Raw genomic sequence first — 15,072 nt, forward strand, 5'->3', positions numbered from 1 at the left:
CCAAAAGGAAACAGAAGAAGCAAAGTCGAGTGCCAGGAGACCTTGGACTCTGAGGTTTCTGGAAATGAGCTCTCCTGACAAACGCAACTTCCCGGAGCCTTTCCGAGACTGAGCCTCGCACGGGCCCGTGTGTGAGGGGGGCGCCGTTTCAGAAGCTGCCCGATCGTCACCGCTGTGTGCTGCCGGGGTCCCCTGGCCGCCGCCGTCAGGGTCACTCACGCAGGGACCGCCCGAGCTGGTCTCCGTGGGACGCGACAGGCAGGAGTCGGCAACGTGGTCCTGGCGGCCTGGACTAGAGGTTGTCACTGTTATTGTCACCCTTGTGTTGTGTTCCGAGAACCCCAGGGCAGCTCAGACTCGGGAGTTTCCTCTGCCCAGCTTGATGGGACCGCACAGCAGCCCCAGGGCCCGCTCCTGATGCCGCTGGCTCTGTCCACTCTGACAGAGCGCTGGCCTTCCTTGTGCCAGAACCTTCTCCGCAGCTCCGCAGATGCGGGGCCCCTCAGGTCTTGGTGGTGGTCAGAGCAGCTGTTGGGGTCAGACGGGAGCCCCTGTGCCTGGAGGCCGGCCCCCTGCTGCTGCCCTCTCGGGACCCTGGGCTCAGGGGCCGTGCGTCCCGCTGGCAGAGCTGAAGGCGCGTTTTGGAAATCCACCCGGTTGTACGGAGAGCCCGCAAAGAAGCGTTGGGCGCCTGCTCGGGCCAGGACGTGTTTTGAGGCGTCGACAGTCCTGGCTGTCAGTGACCCGCTGGGTCCCACAGGAGCTCCAGGGATGGGCTGGGCCCTTCGGTGTGGCCTCTCGGTAGTTCGCAGTCTGTCTCATCGGTGTCCTTCGTGACCTGGCAATGCCAGTTACGCACCCAGGGGTTTGCAGTGGCCCTTTGTCTCTTTCTTCATGCATTTCAGATGGTGACACCTACTTCCCCCGGCTTTTAAGTGACAGGACCAGGGACAGTTGGGGACGGTTGGGCCCCCTGGCCAACTGGCTGTGGGGCAGGTGGGCAGGGCTTGGGTCTTGGCCCTGGTGATGGTGGTTCCTGCATGTCTGTCTGCCCTGAGAAGGGAGCAATGTTTTACGTATTGTTTCCCTTATCGATGCCCATAGAGCCACGAAGCCCAGAGTCCCTCCGTTCTCTGGGAGCCTGACCTCCAACCTTGTGGGCCGGTAAAACGCCGTGTGACCGAATTTGTGTCGAAGGGTTTTCCTTGGGTCTAGTAGAGTGATTCAAGTCTTTGGTTAGAAGAAGATGGGATCAATAATTTGATTGAATTAAGGTATTAATGTTCGACTTTTAGTTGAGATGAATTTTCCTTCGAGGTATAAACCGACTGCAGCTTAAGAACCGCTGTGAGCCCGGAAGCTGCGGCGCACTGCTTCACACCCAGGGAGGCCACAGCGACTGGAAATGCAGGAGACAGCAAACGACCCCGGGGAGGCTGTGGATGCCTGAGAGCCCGGTTCAGTGGGCAGGGCCGTGCAGCGGGTCTGCTTCATGGGAAATAGTCGGGTGGCCTCTCTGCAAGGTGGACACGGAGTGGTCAGAACCCAGCAGGTCCCTCCTTGTTTGGACGCAGGAGACTGGAAAGCAGGCGTTCAGACGGAGACTTGGCCGGGAGAGACCGTCTCACCGAGATCCACAGCAGACCCAGCGGGACCGGCCACCGTGCCCACCCGCAGCCTGCCAGGGGAACACGCCGTGGTCTGTCCACACCGCAGGGCGTTTTTCAGCCAAGAGAAAGGAGTGGGGGCTGGGGACGCACGCCACGTGAATGACCCTGAACATGTGCTGGGGAAAGAATTCGGTCGAGGAATCCGCGCCGACCGCTCGTGATTGCATTCATGTGAAATGTGCCGCGTCGGCAGAGCAGAGGGACAGTGGGCCGGGCCCGGTTTCCTTTGGGGGAGGGTGTTCTGGGGGGGGGCTGGGCAGAGCGGTGGTCACACGGCACTGTGGGTGCACTCAATGAATCACACCCTTCAAAACGGTTAAGATGGCGGGCTTCTGTGTTGTGTCGTTGTCCCACAGTGAAAAAAATGAGGATGCTTGTGTTCCGAGGGTTTAAGTTTCCAACTGGCAACACGAGGTGTCGAGAGTGGAACTGCAGCAAGGCCTCCGGGCGGCCAGGACCCTGCTGCCCCTCACAGGAGCACGGAGCAGGAACAACACACGGAGGAATCTCGTCACCTGCGAGCACAGCCGCAAGGGACGACGTCGCACCGTTCTGTCCCGCTCCCAGAAAGTGGCGGGAAAAAACGCACAGTCCAGAGAATGCAGTGTTGAAGTTGGGCTTAATGCTTTGATGTGCGTGAGGAGGGGTGTGCAATTTAGTCTCTGGTGTGTGCACATGGGCTCCGTGGTTCTTTCGGGCGCCGTTCAGGGCGGGCGGCAGGCTCGGCTGTGCGGGTCCAGTGCGCCCGGGAGCCGTTCGGGGTGTCGCTAGTGCTTGGGGCGGGGCGGGCACACCTGCTGCCACCTGGGCCTGCTGAAGCACAGGTGCACGTCACCGGGCTCACTTCTCTGTGATGGCCGACGGGACAAAAGCAACGCACGGCTGCTGTTACTGGCTTTGCGTGGAATCGCCCAGTGTTCTGGGTGTTTTGGCAGAACAGACTCCGAGGGCTGCGGCCTGACTTCTCCAGAGTGAACTCTGGTGCCAGAGCCGGGGTGTCCGGAATGGGGACCCTCAGGCAGGTGCTTGAGGCCACCGCGTCTGTACGGGGCAGGTGACGGTGGACTTATGTCTGAGGGACGAGGGACAGGCCTGTGAGTTCGCTGCTGGGTCCTCCTTGCTCCCTCTGACTGAGCGGTCAGCCCGGTCAGACATGAACCTGGAACTTAGAGCCCTGCCAAACGCTGCAGCTTGGAGGGCTCTCTGGCCAGTGGCCAAGGGGGCGTCTCTAAAAAGAAGGCGTTTACGCCGGGAGCGGGCCCGTGAGTGGTTTGGAAAGCGAATGTTTTTGGCGTGCTCCACAAGAGTTCAAACGTTGGATGTAATTTGTAACTCCTTCCACCCGCCCGCGCGGAGGCCTGGCGAGCTGGGACCCATATCACTTTCCCCTTTCGCCAGTCGAACCGCAGGCTCTCCCAAAAAAGGCCTGGAGTCCAGCGAAGCAGCGATTTCTCCGCAGCAAAAACACAGAGCGCATTAAAACCACATGTTGCTGAGGCCTGGCCGGCCGGGCCCAGCGTCGGTCGGGGTGGGAGGCCCTCAGCCCGCGAGGGTTGCTCCAGCACTCAGGCCCCTAAGGCAGGCGAGCCGCCCCACCCCCGTCATGGCTGCCCAGGCCAGCGACCCCCGCAGCAGGCTCTGTGCGGCACTGATCCCCGCCCCGCCTCCATGCTCTCACCCTGGCCGGGAGCCAGGGCTGCTGCCCAGATGGTCCCGTGTGGAGCCGGCGGTTTTTACTACCAGGCAATCAACACGTCGCCGACAGAAGACGCCGGGCAGTGGGTATGTTTGAAGAAGCATCTCTCAGAGTCCACGGGGCCTTGAAGATCGAGACAACTTGTTATTTACGTCTGGAAACACTTAAGAAAACTCGGGGAAGCCATTCTTTTCAAGTTTTAAAATTCAAATGAGCTGTACGTAGGCTGGCTCGGAGAGAAAAAAACCAGTGCTTGCCGCGGTGTCCCAGGGCGCGAGGCTCGGTGGGGAAGGGACGCCGTGGTGGGGAGGCTGCGCCTCCTCCCGTGGCAGAGGTTCCTGGGGGAGGTTTTGTTGACCAGGGTCAGGAAGACGGGGCCCTGGCTAAGGCAGCCTCACACCCCAGCCCCTTCCCCCGTGAGTCTGAAACCGGCATCAGGACCCAGTAGCCTTCCTGGTCTGGGTGGCACGAGTCTGCTGGGCTGTGCCTCGGGCAGGGACCTGGTGGGCGCCATTGGGGGCCGAGGGCCGGCTTGCACTCCGTGGGCATGGATCGCACGGGTCGACAGGACCCGGTCCACGGACTGCGCCCCCAGTGGGGTCCAGAGGGAGAGCACAGGCGCTGAAATGCGGTTTTTCTCTGAATTTTATTTTGCCTGGGTTTCCGGTGTGCAGCTTAGTGGTTGGACAGCTGTGCACACCGCAAAGTGTCCCCCCACTGTTTCCATGCCCACCGGCCGCCCCATGGAGCCGCCGCCCCGTTGTTGGTGACATTCCAGAAGGCGCTTCCCGTCCCGTGATGGCTCTGTGGCCGCTCTGTGAAGCCTGACGCGCGAGACCCGTGTGGACCCTGGGAGGAGCCAGGCAGTGCAGTGCTCCCATTCCCTGAGCGGAATTTTCTTCGCTCGCCGGGCGCTCTCACACCCCTCTGCTCCCGCCGTTGGTTGCCTCCCAGCCCCTCCCCGCGGCGCAGCAGGGACATGCGCTTCACCGTGAGCTCTGCTGCGGTAGCGCTTTCCACGTGAATCTCTGAAAGGCCAGGCAGAATGAACGGGAGGGGCGCAGGGGAGGGGACCCTTCCGTCTGACTGTCAGACTCTTAGGTCCTCATCCCAGGATGTGTCTGTTGATTTTTAGAGAGAGAGGAAGGGAGGGAGAGAGAAACTTCAACGGAGAGAGAAATATCAACCAGCCAATGGATTGCCTGCCACGCGCACCCCAGCTGGAGACCGAGGGCAGGACCCACTGCAGCCTTTTTGTGTGCGGCCCTGAGCTCCGCTCCCTTCCCGCTGGGTGTGGAGGGGACCTGCCTCTCGGCCACCAGGCCTTTCTCTAGGCTGTCCTTGCCCCGCCTCGGCGGTTCCCACACCCCTCTGACTCGCGTGCGTCCCTCGCATCACCGGGGCTCTGCTCTGTTCCTGCCTGCAGACGTGTCCAGGTGTGTGGCCGAGAGGAAGTACACACAGGAGCAGGCACGGAAGGAGCTGCAGCAGGTGTTCATCCCGGAGTGCAGTGACGACGGCACCTACAGTCAGGTGGGACGGCTCTGGGGTGTCGTGGCCTGGGAAGGGAGAGTAAGCGGGCAGGCGGGCAGGTCAGAGCTCGGGGAGTGTGGAGGGCGGCCGGGGCAGGGCAGAAGCCTGAGGGACCTGTAGGGGAGCCGTGGGGGGGGGGAAGGAACATCCCACTGCAGCCGGGTGCCAGTCTTGGCGCTGCACCGGGCACACTGGAAACCCTGGGCGCGCTGTCACCCCCTGGAGGCCTCAGTTTCCCCATTTGTAAGAGGGGAGCAAGGATGAGATGCTCAGCTATGCAGGGCCAGTGCACGCTAGTGTCCAGGAAGGGCCACCGTGGCTTTCCCTCTGGGTCCTGCGGCCAGGTTACCACACTGTCCCACCGAGTGGTCAAAGGCAGGACTGAGGGAGCACGGGGACCCCAAGAGGAAGGGAGCGAGGCGCCCCCAGTCCTGATCGTCGTGTCCTGTCTTCTCATCTCTCCAGGTCCAGTGTCACAGCTACACAGGATACTGCTGGTGTGTCACACCCAATGGGAGGCCCATCAGTGGCACCGCCGTGGCCCACAAGACACCCCGGTGCCCCGGTAGGTCTGGCTTAACTGGCCAGTGATTTTCTGATGGTTGTAACTGTGTTTGCTTGTAAGTGGAAAGAAAGGCAGCTTCAGTGGCCTCGTGAGGAGTGATGGGAAGGGGTCTGTGTCACCGGACAAACCCTAAAATATTACGAAACCTCTGTTTTTAAGACGGCTCACCCGTGGAAGATTAGGGTCTGAACCACGCCAGGCCTCAGTTTTCAGAAATAAGTACAAGGGTTGTAGTCAGCAGTGGAAAGGACCAAATATTTTCTTTGGCAAAAAAAAGTAAAAATTTCTGGTTTTGTATGTATATTTTTGCAAAGAAATAGTGGCTCATTCTTCACAGCCCTGTTTCCAGACGGCCTGTTTGTGTTGCTCTTGTTACTCATCAGGGCCCAACGCACGGACGCAGTCACATTCTCTTTATAGAGAATGATCTATAAAGCAGTCTGTTTTCCATTAATAGTTTACCCAAAACTTTGTAAATCATTTGGATCATTTTCGTCTGAAAACGGATGCAGCCTCGCGTCTCGATCGGTTGTCTGGGGAGACCCAGGAGCTCATCGTTAGGGACGTCACGGTCACGGCATCAGACTCCGAGGGCAGGTCCACAGAGGCTGGCAGTGCGTGTCAGCACGGATCCCTGGTGAAGCACGGACCTCCTTCCCGATTTCTTGTAAATCACTGAAACGCTTGCATTTAGAGTTCGCTTTTAGACGTGTTTTCTATGTAAAGGGCAGGCCTGTTATACTTAGCAATTCTGCTCTCGATTCAGACATTTATGGCAGGAGCCACATACAGTACAGAACTCGTAACTGCCCCGGAATGATGACATCTGTAATTAACGGTAACACGAAACCTAATATTTCCAGTGACTGGTCATCACTGGAAAGTGGTGGGGTGAGCATAATGTGGCCTGAAAGTATATTATTTTTAAAAACTATGTTGTCATCCACGACCTAAAAATTGCTGAAAAAATATTTTTAGTGAGCTAACATTGCACCTAATAATTCTTTTACAAACTCATGGAGTCAACAAAAAAAGGGGAAAAAAAGCCAGGTTGAGCTGGCCGTGTGTGTCCCTCGGTCTGAAAGACGCTCTCCCGTGCAGACCCTCTTCCGCCCACCATGGGGCACACGCTCTGCCCAGGCGCACCGGGGCCTGTTTCTGTGGCCTCCGTGGTCCCATCAGAAAAGCCCTGTGGTAGCTCAGAGGGCTCAGAAACCCATGTGCGAGGTGGGCTGAGCTTGCCACCTTCTCCCCGCCGTGCTTTGCTCTTGCCGTCACACCACCATGTGTTCCATCTCGTTTCCGGGTGTCGGAAACAACCTACTGTGTGGGAATGGCCCGCTCTTGTACTGCCCACCTGGATTTTTCAGTGCAAGTGATGGTGTTGGAAGAAAGAGTTGGCTGTCAGTTCGCCTGAGGGTCCAGTTCACTGTGTGGGAAAGCCTGTCAGGAGGGGCCAGGGACGGAGGGCTCGAGTCCAGGCCGAGTGCGGACTGGTGCCCCCAGCCCCGTCTGCATGAGTGTGTTGGTTTGCACTTCTCTGGCGCAGTTCCATGGCTGTGACCTGCACATGGGCGTGGCTGGGCTTGCCTCGCACCTGCTGGTACTAACAGACTCCACAGCTCCCTCCGAGTTATGGGAAAATTCTGTTAATCCCAGCTGAGTTCATGCTTCTATTCTGCCAATATCTGGGCTGGGACAGCAGGGGCTTGTGTTAGGAACAGGCGTGAAACTCTGTAGAGTCGTGGTGAGAGTCTTGGGAAGGCCAAGTGTGCAAGCACACACAGGCATGAGAGCTCACGATAAACTTGTGGAATGTGATTTCTCTGTCTCCCAAATGCACACACAACCTCACAGATGCTCCAGAGATGCAGGTGAGGGGCACCCTGTACATGCGACTGTGGTAGGAGATACCGCATAGGTCCAAACGCACCGTCCGCAGACCCCAGGCCTCTGTGTCGGGCGCCTGCTCCCGTCGCTGGCGCTTCAGCTGCTGCCTGTCCCGGCTCCCCAGCACCGTCTGCCGTCTGCACGGCACGGTGGTGGGGCTCACCCAGTCCATTCAGCCCGGGTGCACATCACTGTTCAATAGGCCCCTCTTGTCCTGGGGTCTATATGACCCCTACCACGGGAGTCTGTGCTATGAAAACTTGAAAATCAAGAAAAGAGATTTTGGAGGTGGCGGCATAGGCAGACATGGCTCGCCTCTTTGCAGAACCACATCAAAATTACAACTAAAATACAGAACAACCATCACTCAGAACCGTCAGCAATGAAATTGAAGGGAAGTCTGATGACTATGGAATTAAAGAAACCACATCCATCCAGACTGGTGGGAGGGGCGCAGATGCGGAAGGAGCTGGTGCCTCACCCACGTGTGTCAGATAAAAATTCGGGAGGGCTATCTCAGCAGCGAGCAGGTCCAGCCCCCCACGAGGACCCCCAGCCCAGGGTTCCAGTGCCTGGAAGGTAAAGGCCCACGACTTCTGGCGACAAATCTAGTAGGGATTGAGTTGGTGGCAGCGGCTGCTGCAGCCCTAAGCAGTTCCTCCTGATGGACCCACACACGGACTGTCCTACTCAGACTCGCTCCCTCTGACCTCCAGCACCGGGGTGGCAGCTGAAAGGGCACAGGCGACATACTGGGAGAGGCTGAAGTGTCTGGCATCAAGGTGGACAGAGGCCATTGTCCTTTTAAGAGCCCTCCCCTCTGCAAAGCCTTGGAGCTGGCAAGCTGGTGCCAGGTCTGAGACCCCATCGACCTGGCTAACACTGTTTGACCCGCCTTGGAGATCCCCAGAGACTCCACCCCACCCACCTCACGGGCCCACCCAAGCTGCTTCTCCATGTGGATGGCTGGTCTTGGCTCCTAAATCCTCTCAAACAAGCAGCAGCTGGCCTCAGTGAGCCCCAGGCCTGGAACTAGCAGCCTGGATTCACAGCTTGGCTTCAGCTGGAAATCCCCAAGCCCAGCACAAGTAGCAGCCGTCTCAGATCACTTTATAGCTCAGGCAGGTGGCCCCAGGCAAACACAGGTGGGGGCTGGCCTTGGCTTGCACCACCCAGGAAACCCCAGGGCCAGCACACCCAGTGGACAGCTGCAGACCACACTGGAGCACCACCACCTGCCCCTGCACAGCTGATCCTCCAGGGAGGGCAGAGGTTGGTGGTCAGGGGTCACAGCCAGTCCTTGCCTCCGGCCGGGGCACATCCCTCCCACTGATGTGCCAGCAGCACTCAAGGCTCAGCTACAAGAGGAGGGTGTGCTCAGCCCACACGTGGCCCAACCTGAGTGATGGGGGAGGCTGTGCCACTGGACCCCACAGGACACCTACTGCCTTAGGCCACACCACCAAGACAGGGCATCAAAGCAGCTCTACCTAATCCATAGAAACAAACACAGGGAGGCTGCTGAAATGAGGAGACAAGGAAACACGGTCCAGATGAAAGAACAGATCAAAACTCCAGAAAAAGAACTCAACAAAATGGAGATAAGCAATCTATCAGATGCGGAGTTCAAAACACCGGTGATCAGGATGCTCAGGGAACTTAGTGAGGACCCCAGCAGCATAAAAAAAACCCAGTCAGAAATGAAGGAGACACTAACTGAAATAAATAAAGAACTAACTGAAATAAATAAAGAACAATTTACAGGGAAACAACAGTAGAATGGATGAAGCTGAGAATCAAATCAACGATTGGGAACATAAGGAAGAAAAAATTCAACCGATCAGAACAATAAGAAGAAAAACGAATTCGCAAAAATGAGAATCGTTTAAGCAGCCTCTGGGACAAGTTCAAGAGGCTCAACATTCGCATCATGGGGGTGCCAGGAGGAGAAGAGAGAGCGCAAGAAATTGGAAACCTACTTGAAAAAATAATGAAAGAAAACTTCCCTAATTTGGAGGAGGAGATAGACACACAAGTCCAGGAAGCACAGAGAGTCCCAAACAAGATGGACGCAAAGAGGCCCGTGCCAAGACACATCAAATTTAAATGCCAAAGGTTAAAGATAGAGAATCTTAAAAGCAGGAAGAGAAAAGAAGTTAGTTACCCCCAGGGGAGTTCCCAGAAGATGGTCAGGTAATTTGTCAAAGGCTGGGAGGGACTGGCAAGAAATATTCTTGAGAAGCAGGGACCTACAGCCGAGATTGCTCTACCCAGCAAAGCTATCACTTAGAATCAAAGGCAGATAAAGAGCTTCCCAGACAAGGAGAAACTAAAGGAGTTCATCATCACCAAAGCAGCATTAAATGAAATGGTAAAGGGACTCATCTAAGAAAAAGAGGATGAAAAGTATGAGTAATAATAAATTGGCAAAAAATACGTATCTATCAGCAATTGAACCTAAAAACCAAACTGAGCAAACAAGGACAACAGAAACGGAATTGTGGACAGGGACAGGGCTTTGTTAGACGGGAGCAGGGCTGTGGGGGGTGGGTGAGGAGTGAGGGATTAGGAGGTACAATTGGGCGGTCACAGATTAGCCTCGGGGTGTGAAGTACAGTGTAGGACATGGAGAAGCCAACAGACTCGCAGTGTGACCCACGGACATGAGCGGTGGTGGGGGGTTGCCTGAGGGAGTGGGAGGAGCTGGGTGGAGACAGGCGTGGGGGAAAAATCAGGACAACTGTAATACCATAATGCGTGAAATGTAATTTAAAAAGTAAAAATTAAAAAAATGAAAAGAGATTTCAAATTCGGCCATAAACTGTCGTTGCCACTCAGGATGTGCGCATGCGTGTGGTTGCCGCGAACACATGCAGCCGCCCCAGCGGCAGGCCAGGCCCGGGGGAGGGCACGGATGCCTGCGTGGAGTGTCAGCAGGGTCTCCGCGGCAGGGGGCCAAGGGGGACAGGGCCACTCCCTCCAGGAGACGTGCATGGGGGCATCCTGGGCAGCGACAAGTCCTGTGTGCGCGTGTGGGCATCCTGGCCTCTGGCTGGAGAGAACACGTGGCTGGTTTGTCCTGTGGACGAACTGCTGCCCTTGGTGACACTGACAGGTGGCGCCCGCAGGGTCATGAATGAAGGGGTCCAAAGCACAAGCCCGAGAGCCACGTAAAATTCAGAGTCAGGCGAGCTCAGCTCTTGCCTTCAGGCGCCCTTGGCTGGAGAACCACAGAGACAAGGTCATGCACAGCCGGAGAGGCCGTCACTGCGGAGGGAGGCGTGGGGCAGGGGGACTGTGTGGGGGCCGCTCCCCGTCCTGGGCCCGCGCCCCGATGTCTGGTGGTCGTGACGCTGTGCGCTGACGCGTACGTGCTTCTGTGGATGAGCCCAGTGTGTCACCCGTGTAAAATGTGAACGTGCAGACACCATCGGGAGAGGCGGCACGCCGACTTCTGAGGCTGGGCCCCAGTCCGACGCCTTCGCTGGAGTTTTGACTGGGGAGGGCCCCGGGAGTGGGCAGAGGCGAGTTAAGGAGAGGGCACTCCCTGGGCCGTGGGGAGGACAGAAAGTTGTAAATGGGGGCTGGGGGGCCACTCTTGCGTTCGCCATTGGTGAGGCTCTGGCCGAGTGGAGAGAGCAGGCTCAGCACCCAGGGTGCGTGGGGGCAACGTCGCCACCACAAGTGGGACGTCACAGCAGTGGGACCTCCCTGCTGTGTTGCCTGAGTTGTCTGTGCTTGGAAGTGGCTGGGCCAGGCCTCGGGCCTCCAGCTCTGTCTCCGTGGCTGATGGTCCCCAAGCACCGCCAGGGGGACCCTAGGCCTGGAGCACTTTGTGCAGGACATGAGGAGTTGGGACCCATGAGTCCTGGTCCTGAGACCCATGGCCGTGTGGCCCAGGGCTCCGGGCGTGCCCTGAGGACAGGGAGCCAGAAGCTGCCCCCCCCACACAGGGACTGGCCCGGAGTCTGGAACCCCATCTGTCCGTCTGTCTGAGTGACATTGCACCATAGCAGCCCACCTCCTGCTGGCCATGGGCGGGAGAAGCTGGGTCAGGAGCCTAGGTTCCACACCGGCCAGCCGTCTGCCCTGTCGCCCATCGTCCTGTCCGGCGCTGTGACTGGTGAGCAGCAGGCGCCTGCTGGCCCAGTGGGAGCGTCAGGAGAAGAGTGTCGGGCGTTGGGCCCAGCCCCTTCGGGTGTGGGCGCCCGCTGGCCTGGGCAGCATCACACGCATGGGCACAGTGTCCAGGAGGCAACCAGGGCGACACTGTCTGGGTCCCACTTGGCCTGGGCTTAGGGGGCATCCAGACTTCACCTTCCCACTAAGAAATCCCCTCAGTGCGCATTGCTAGTTGATTTACATGCATTTACATTCGAGCAGCCCCTTGGGTTTGCCAGGCGTGGCACTCAGGGTCTGGGGGAGCGATGCAGACACACGCCACAGGCCCAGTGTCCTAGGTGGTACCCCACACAGCACATGGACCGGTGAGGCTCTCTGTGTCCAGGAGAATTCTGGGAGACCTCCTGCAGGCAGGTCCTGAGAAAGGGGGACAAGTTGGCTGGGCACAGGACGGGGGCGCTGTTTCTTCCTGAGAGAGCTCTGGTCCTGGCTTTCCCCGTCGTGGGTTTGCTCCCACGTCCGCCGTGAACGTGAGCCAGGGTGGCAGGGGGCTCTGGGGGGCTTCTGGGGGTGGTGCGCTCACCGCAGCCAGGTCCAGCCTGGGCAGGCACTCACGACCGGTCACTGCCCTCTGGGCCCTGCCTGCCCAAGGGCAGGTGCTCCTTGCTCAGGGCACAGGCTCACCCCGAGGACTTGGACCTGCAGGCCCCGTGGGCCATCCCCCGGGGACTCCTCTTGCAGCTGAGAGGTGGCCCTTCATGCTGGTCAGGGGCCCAGCCACCTCCCTCTTCACATAGCTGGTTTGTTTTTCCACAGGGATTCCCCTTTTCTCCCCCTTTTAAAGACTCGAAGCCAGCATTGCTGGGGGCGGGGGGGGGGCAGAGCTGAAATGCACAGGACTTTTCTGGGAGGGAGGGTGTTTGAAGCGACCTCTCCTCTGTTATTTGGGACCAGCTCCAGGGTTTTATCTCATCTCGCTCCTCAACCCGCGCCCTGGCCAGGAGCTGGTTCCTGGCAGAAGTACAAAGCCAGTTGAGACACTGAGCTGAACCTACATGCAGGAGTTTTCACTGTTGCAGCAGACAGAGGACCCGCGTGCACGGCCCATTGTGAGGCGTGTGCTTGAAGGAAGCTGCAGACTCGGGGTAACAGAGTCAGGAGGGGGCCCGTCCCACTGGTGGGGGCTGACACCTGGAGGTTCACCTGCCCCATCTGCCCCCACTCGCCCCTTTAGACCAGGGTCAAGTGCAGGAAGGTGTTTGTGGGGAGCAGTGGCAAGCGTGCTCACCTGGTCGCCGAGCCAGACGGCGCACAGCATAGCAAGGAGAGCCGTCTCTTGGCTTTTTTCCGGCAGGTGGAACAACATCCCCCGTGACCTGGGCTTGGGTGGATTATTGACAGCCACGCCCCATCCACGGCCAGAGGGGGAAGTTCATGGTCCCATCCAGGGCTCACTCTCTCCTGTTCGTTCCGTGGCCAAGTTGGGGTTCTGGGAGGGCCCCCTTATCAATGGCAAAAGATCTTGGGTTGGAGCAGATCAGGTTGAAACAGAGGATTGATGCTGGTTTGTCCGTGATTGTCCCATTTTCCCAGAATGCCTCGTGATTTTTGCGTCCACCTGAAATGGTGGGACTCCACGTCTCTGTGAATAGCGAGATGATTTCTGAAAATTTTAACTTTATAAAGAGAAGCTGTTTTTTTATTTTTAGTTTCTCACTCATGAATTTCCCTGGCACTGTGCTAAGGGCCCTGCGACACCGAGGACCTTGAAAACACGCCCACATATCCACACGCTGACATCAATGGCACCGCCATGGCCAGTTCCCGGTGTCTCTGAAGTGCCTCTTCATGCAAACGATTCAAACGCGAGCCGAAAGCCGCTTTGCGTGAATTGGAGAGGTTCCAGATCAGAGGCGCCGGCTTCGTGTCCCCCTCACAGTGCCTTCTCGTCCTGACAGTCGTCTTCCTAAACATAGTTGTTAAAGGGGGGGTGTTTGACTGGGTACTGGGGGTTGGTGTGAAAAGGCAGGGAAGGCGCGAGCGTGGAGCCCACTTTTCCCACAGACGAGGAAACCAGGGAGAGAGGTGGGTCTTGGTGGCCAGGCTTCAGGACCACTGTCCCTCACTCACGGTGTCACCTCCTAGGGTCTGGCCCCTGAGGCCAACATGGCCTGGACAATCCCACAGGAAAGCCAGGTGTTTGACAGAGGGAGGCGGGGAGAGGAAGAAAGGGGGGGGAGACAGAGGAGGAGAGGGGGGGAGAGAGGGGGGAGGGGGGAGGGGGAGAGAGGGGGAGAGAGAACATCCACATCACTTTTATTGCTGTACATCGTTACAACTATTCTACTTTATAACTATTTATTGTTGCTCTCTCACTGCACCCAATTTATAACTTAAACTTTGTCATAGTTTTGAGTGTATAGGAAGAACTGCACACGTATGTCCGGGGACCTGAGTGGGGTGTGGGCTTCACACAGGGAAGGACTCACACTCGTGCACACAAGGGGTTTAGGGTGGAAGTGAGTTTGTCAGAGAAGCAGGAGACAGGGAGGGGCTGCCCCCCAGGCTGGGCAGCCCCCCGTAGGGAACTTGCCTCCTTCATGGAGGTTCATTTGTGGGGGGTGGGGTACTCCATGGGGAGGGGGTGTTCAGGGTTTTCCAGGACAGGGGTGGGGACTTCCCGGGAGCTCCTTCCGCCTCCCGGGTGTGTCCCTCTGGGTTTTTCTCATCTGATCGCTGCCCTGTGTGTGGGAGGGTGGCTGGTGTGTGTCTGTGTGTGTCGTAGGCATACTTGTGATCCCAGTGAGTGGCGTGTGACCACATCTCAGCAAAACTGGCTGCCGTGTTGGATCGAGCTGGTCTCTGCCGGTTTTGAGCCATAAATCCGGTGGGAGGTGGTCGTCCTGTCTTCTTGGCTGTCCCTGCAGCTGCCATCGAAGGCAGCCGCCCTGCCACAGCCCTGTCTCAGCCCCACCTGTGACTTCAGACACCCACTGGGGTCTTGCCCTGTGTCCTGCCCGGACGAGGGGGTGGCTGCGGAGGTTGAACCAAAGACGTGATTATTTCAGAGAGAGATATAAAATGTTTCGCCCTCTCACACAGGCCGTCGCAGCCATTTCTGAGGCCGGAAGACATTCGTTTTACATCCGTGATGAGATAAACCGTGATTTGACCCGGCCAACACAGGACACGTAAAATTTCCAGTAGAAGTTTCAGCTGGTGGCAGCGTCTGAGGGTGCTGAATCCATACTACGATTTTCAAAAATAAGCCAACTATTTGACGAGAAGACCACAGGGCGTGGTCGCTAGCTGAGGCTTCGGAGCCTGCTTGGGGACCGGTCTGAGGGCCTGTCAGTGACAGGCTGGCAGTGCAGTGGGAGCAGCCTCCTTGGTTGGCTGCGGGTTAGCGCGGACCCGCGGGGCGGCGTGGGAGGCCCCCATAGGCCTGCGCGCTCTCAGTTTCTCTCGCTCTCTTTTCCGAACATGGACTTGTGTTTGAATTATTCAACACCTGGTGAATGGCGTTCTGGCATTATCGTTTTTCCTTCAGGAAACATGCTTCTTGCTGTCCTTGCTACTCTTCCTTTCAGGAAGAG

At 57.8% G+C, this 15,072-nt stretch overlaps 1 protein-coding gene across 2 annotated transcripts in view; it reads left to right on the forward strand.

Annotated features, from left to right (window-relative positions):
• SMOC2 (SPARC related modular calcium binding 2) overlaps positions 1–15,072 on the forward strand; it is an 86,666-nt gene that overhangs the window by 25,748 nt on the left and 45,846 nt on the right. For both annotated transcript variants that reach the window (XM_037064195.1, XM_037064246.1), the window contains exons 3-4: positions 4,793–4,899; positions 5,365–5,464. In XM_037064195.1, coding sequence (XP_036920090.1) covers positions 4,793–4,899; positions 5,365–5,464 — 207 coding nt within the window. The remainder of the gene's footprint in view (positions 1–4,792; positions 4,900–5,364; positions 5,465–15,072) is intronic.

The sequence above is a fragment of the Sturnira hondurensis genome, unplaced genomic scaffold, assembly GCF_014824575.4.
Source record: "Sturnira hondurensis isolate 20B ecotype Veracruz unplaced genomic scaffold, ASM1482457v3 Scaffold0000167, whole genome shotgun sequence".
Taxonomy (NCBI): domain Eukaryota; kingdom Metazoa; phylum Chordata; class Mammalia; order Chiroptera; family Phyllostomidae; genus Sturnira; species Sturnira hondurensis.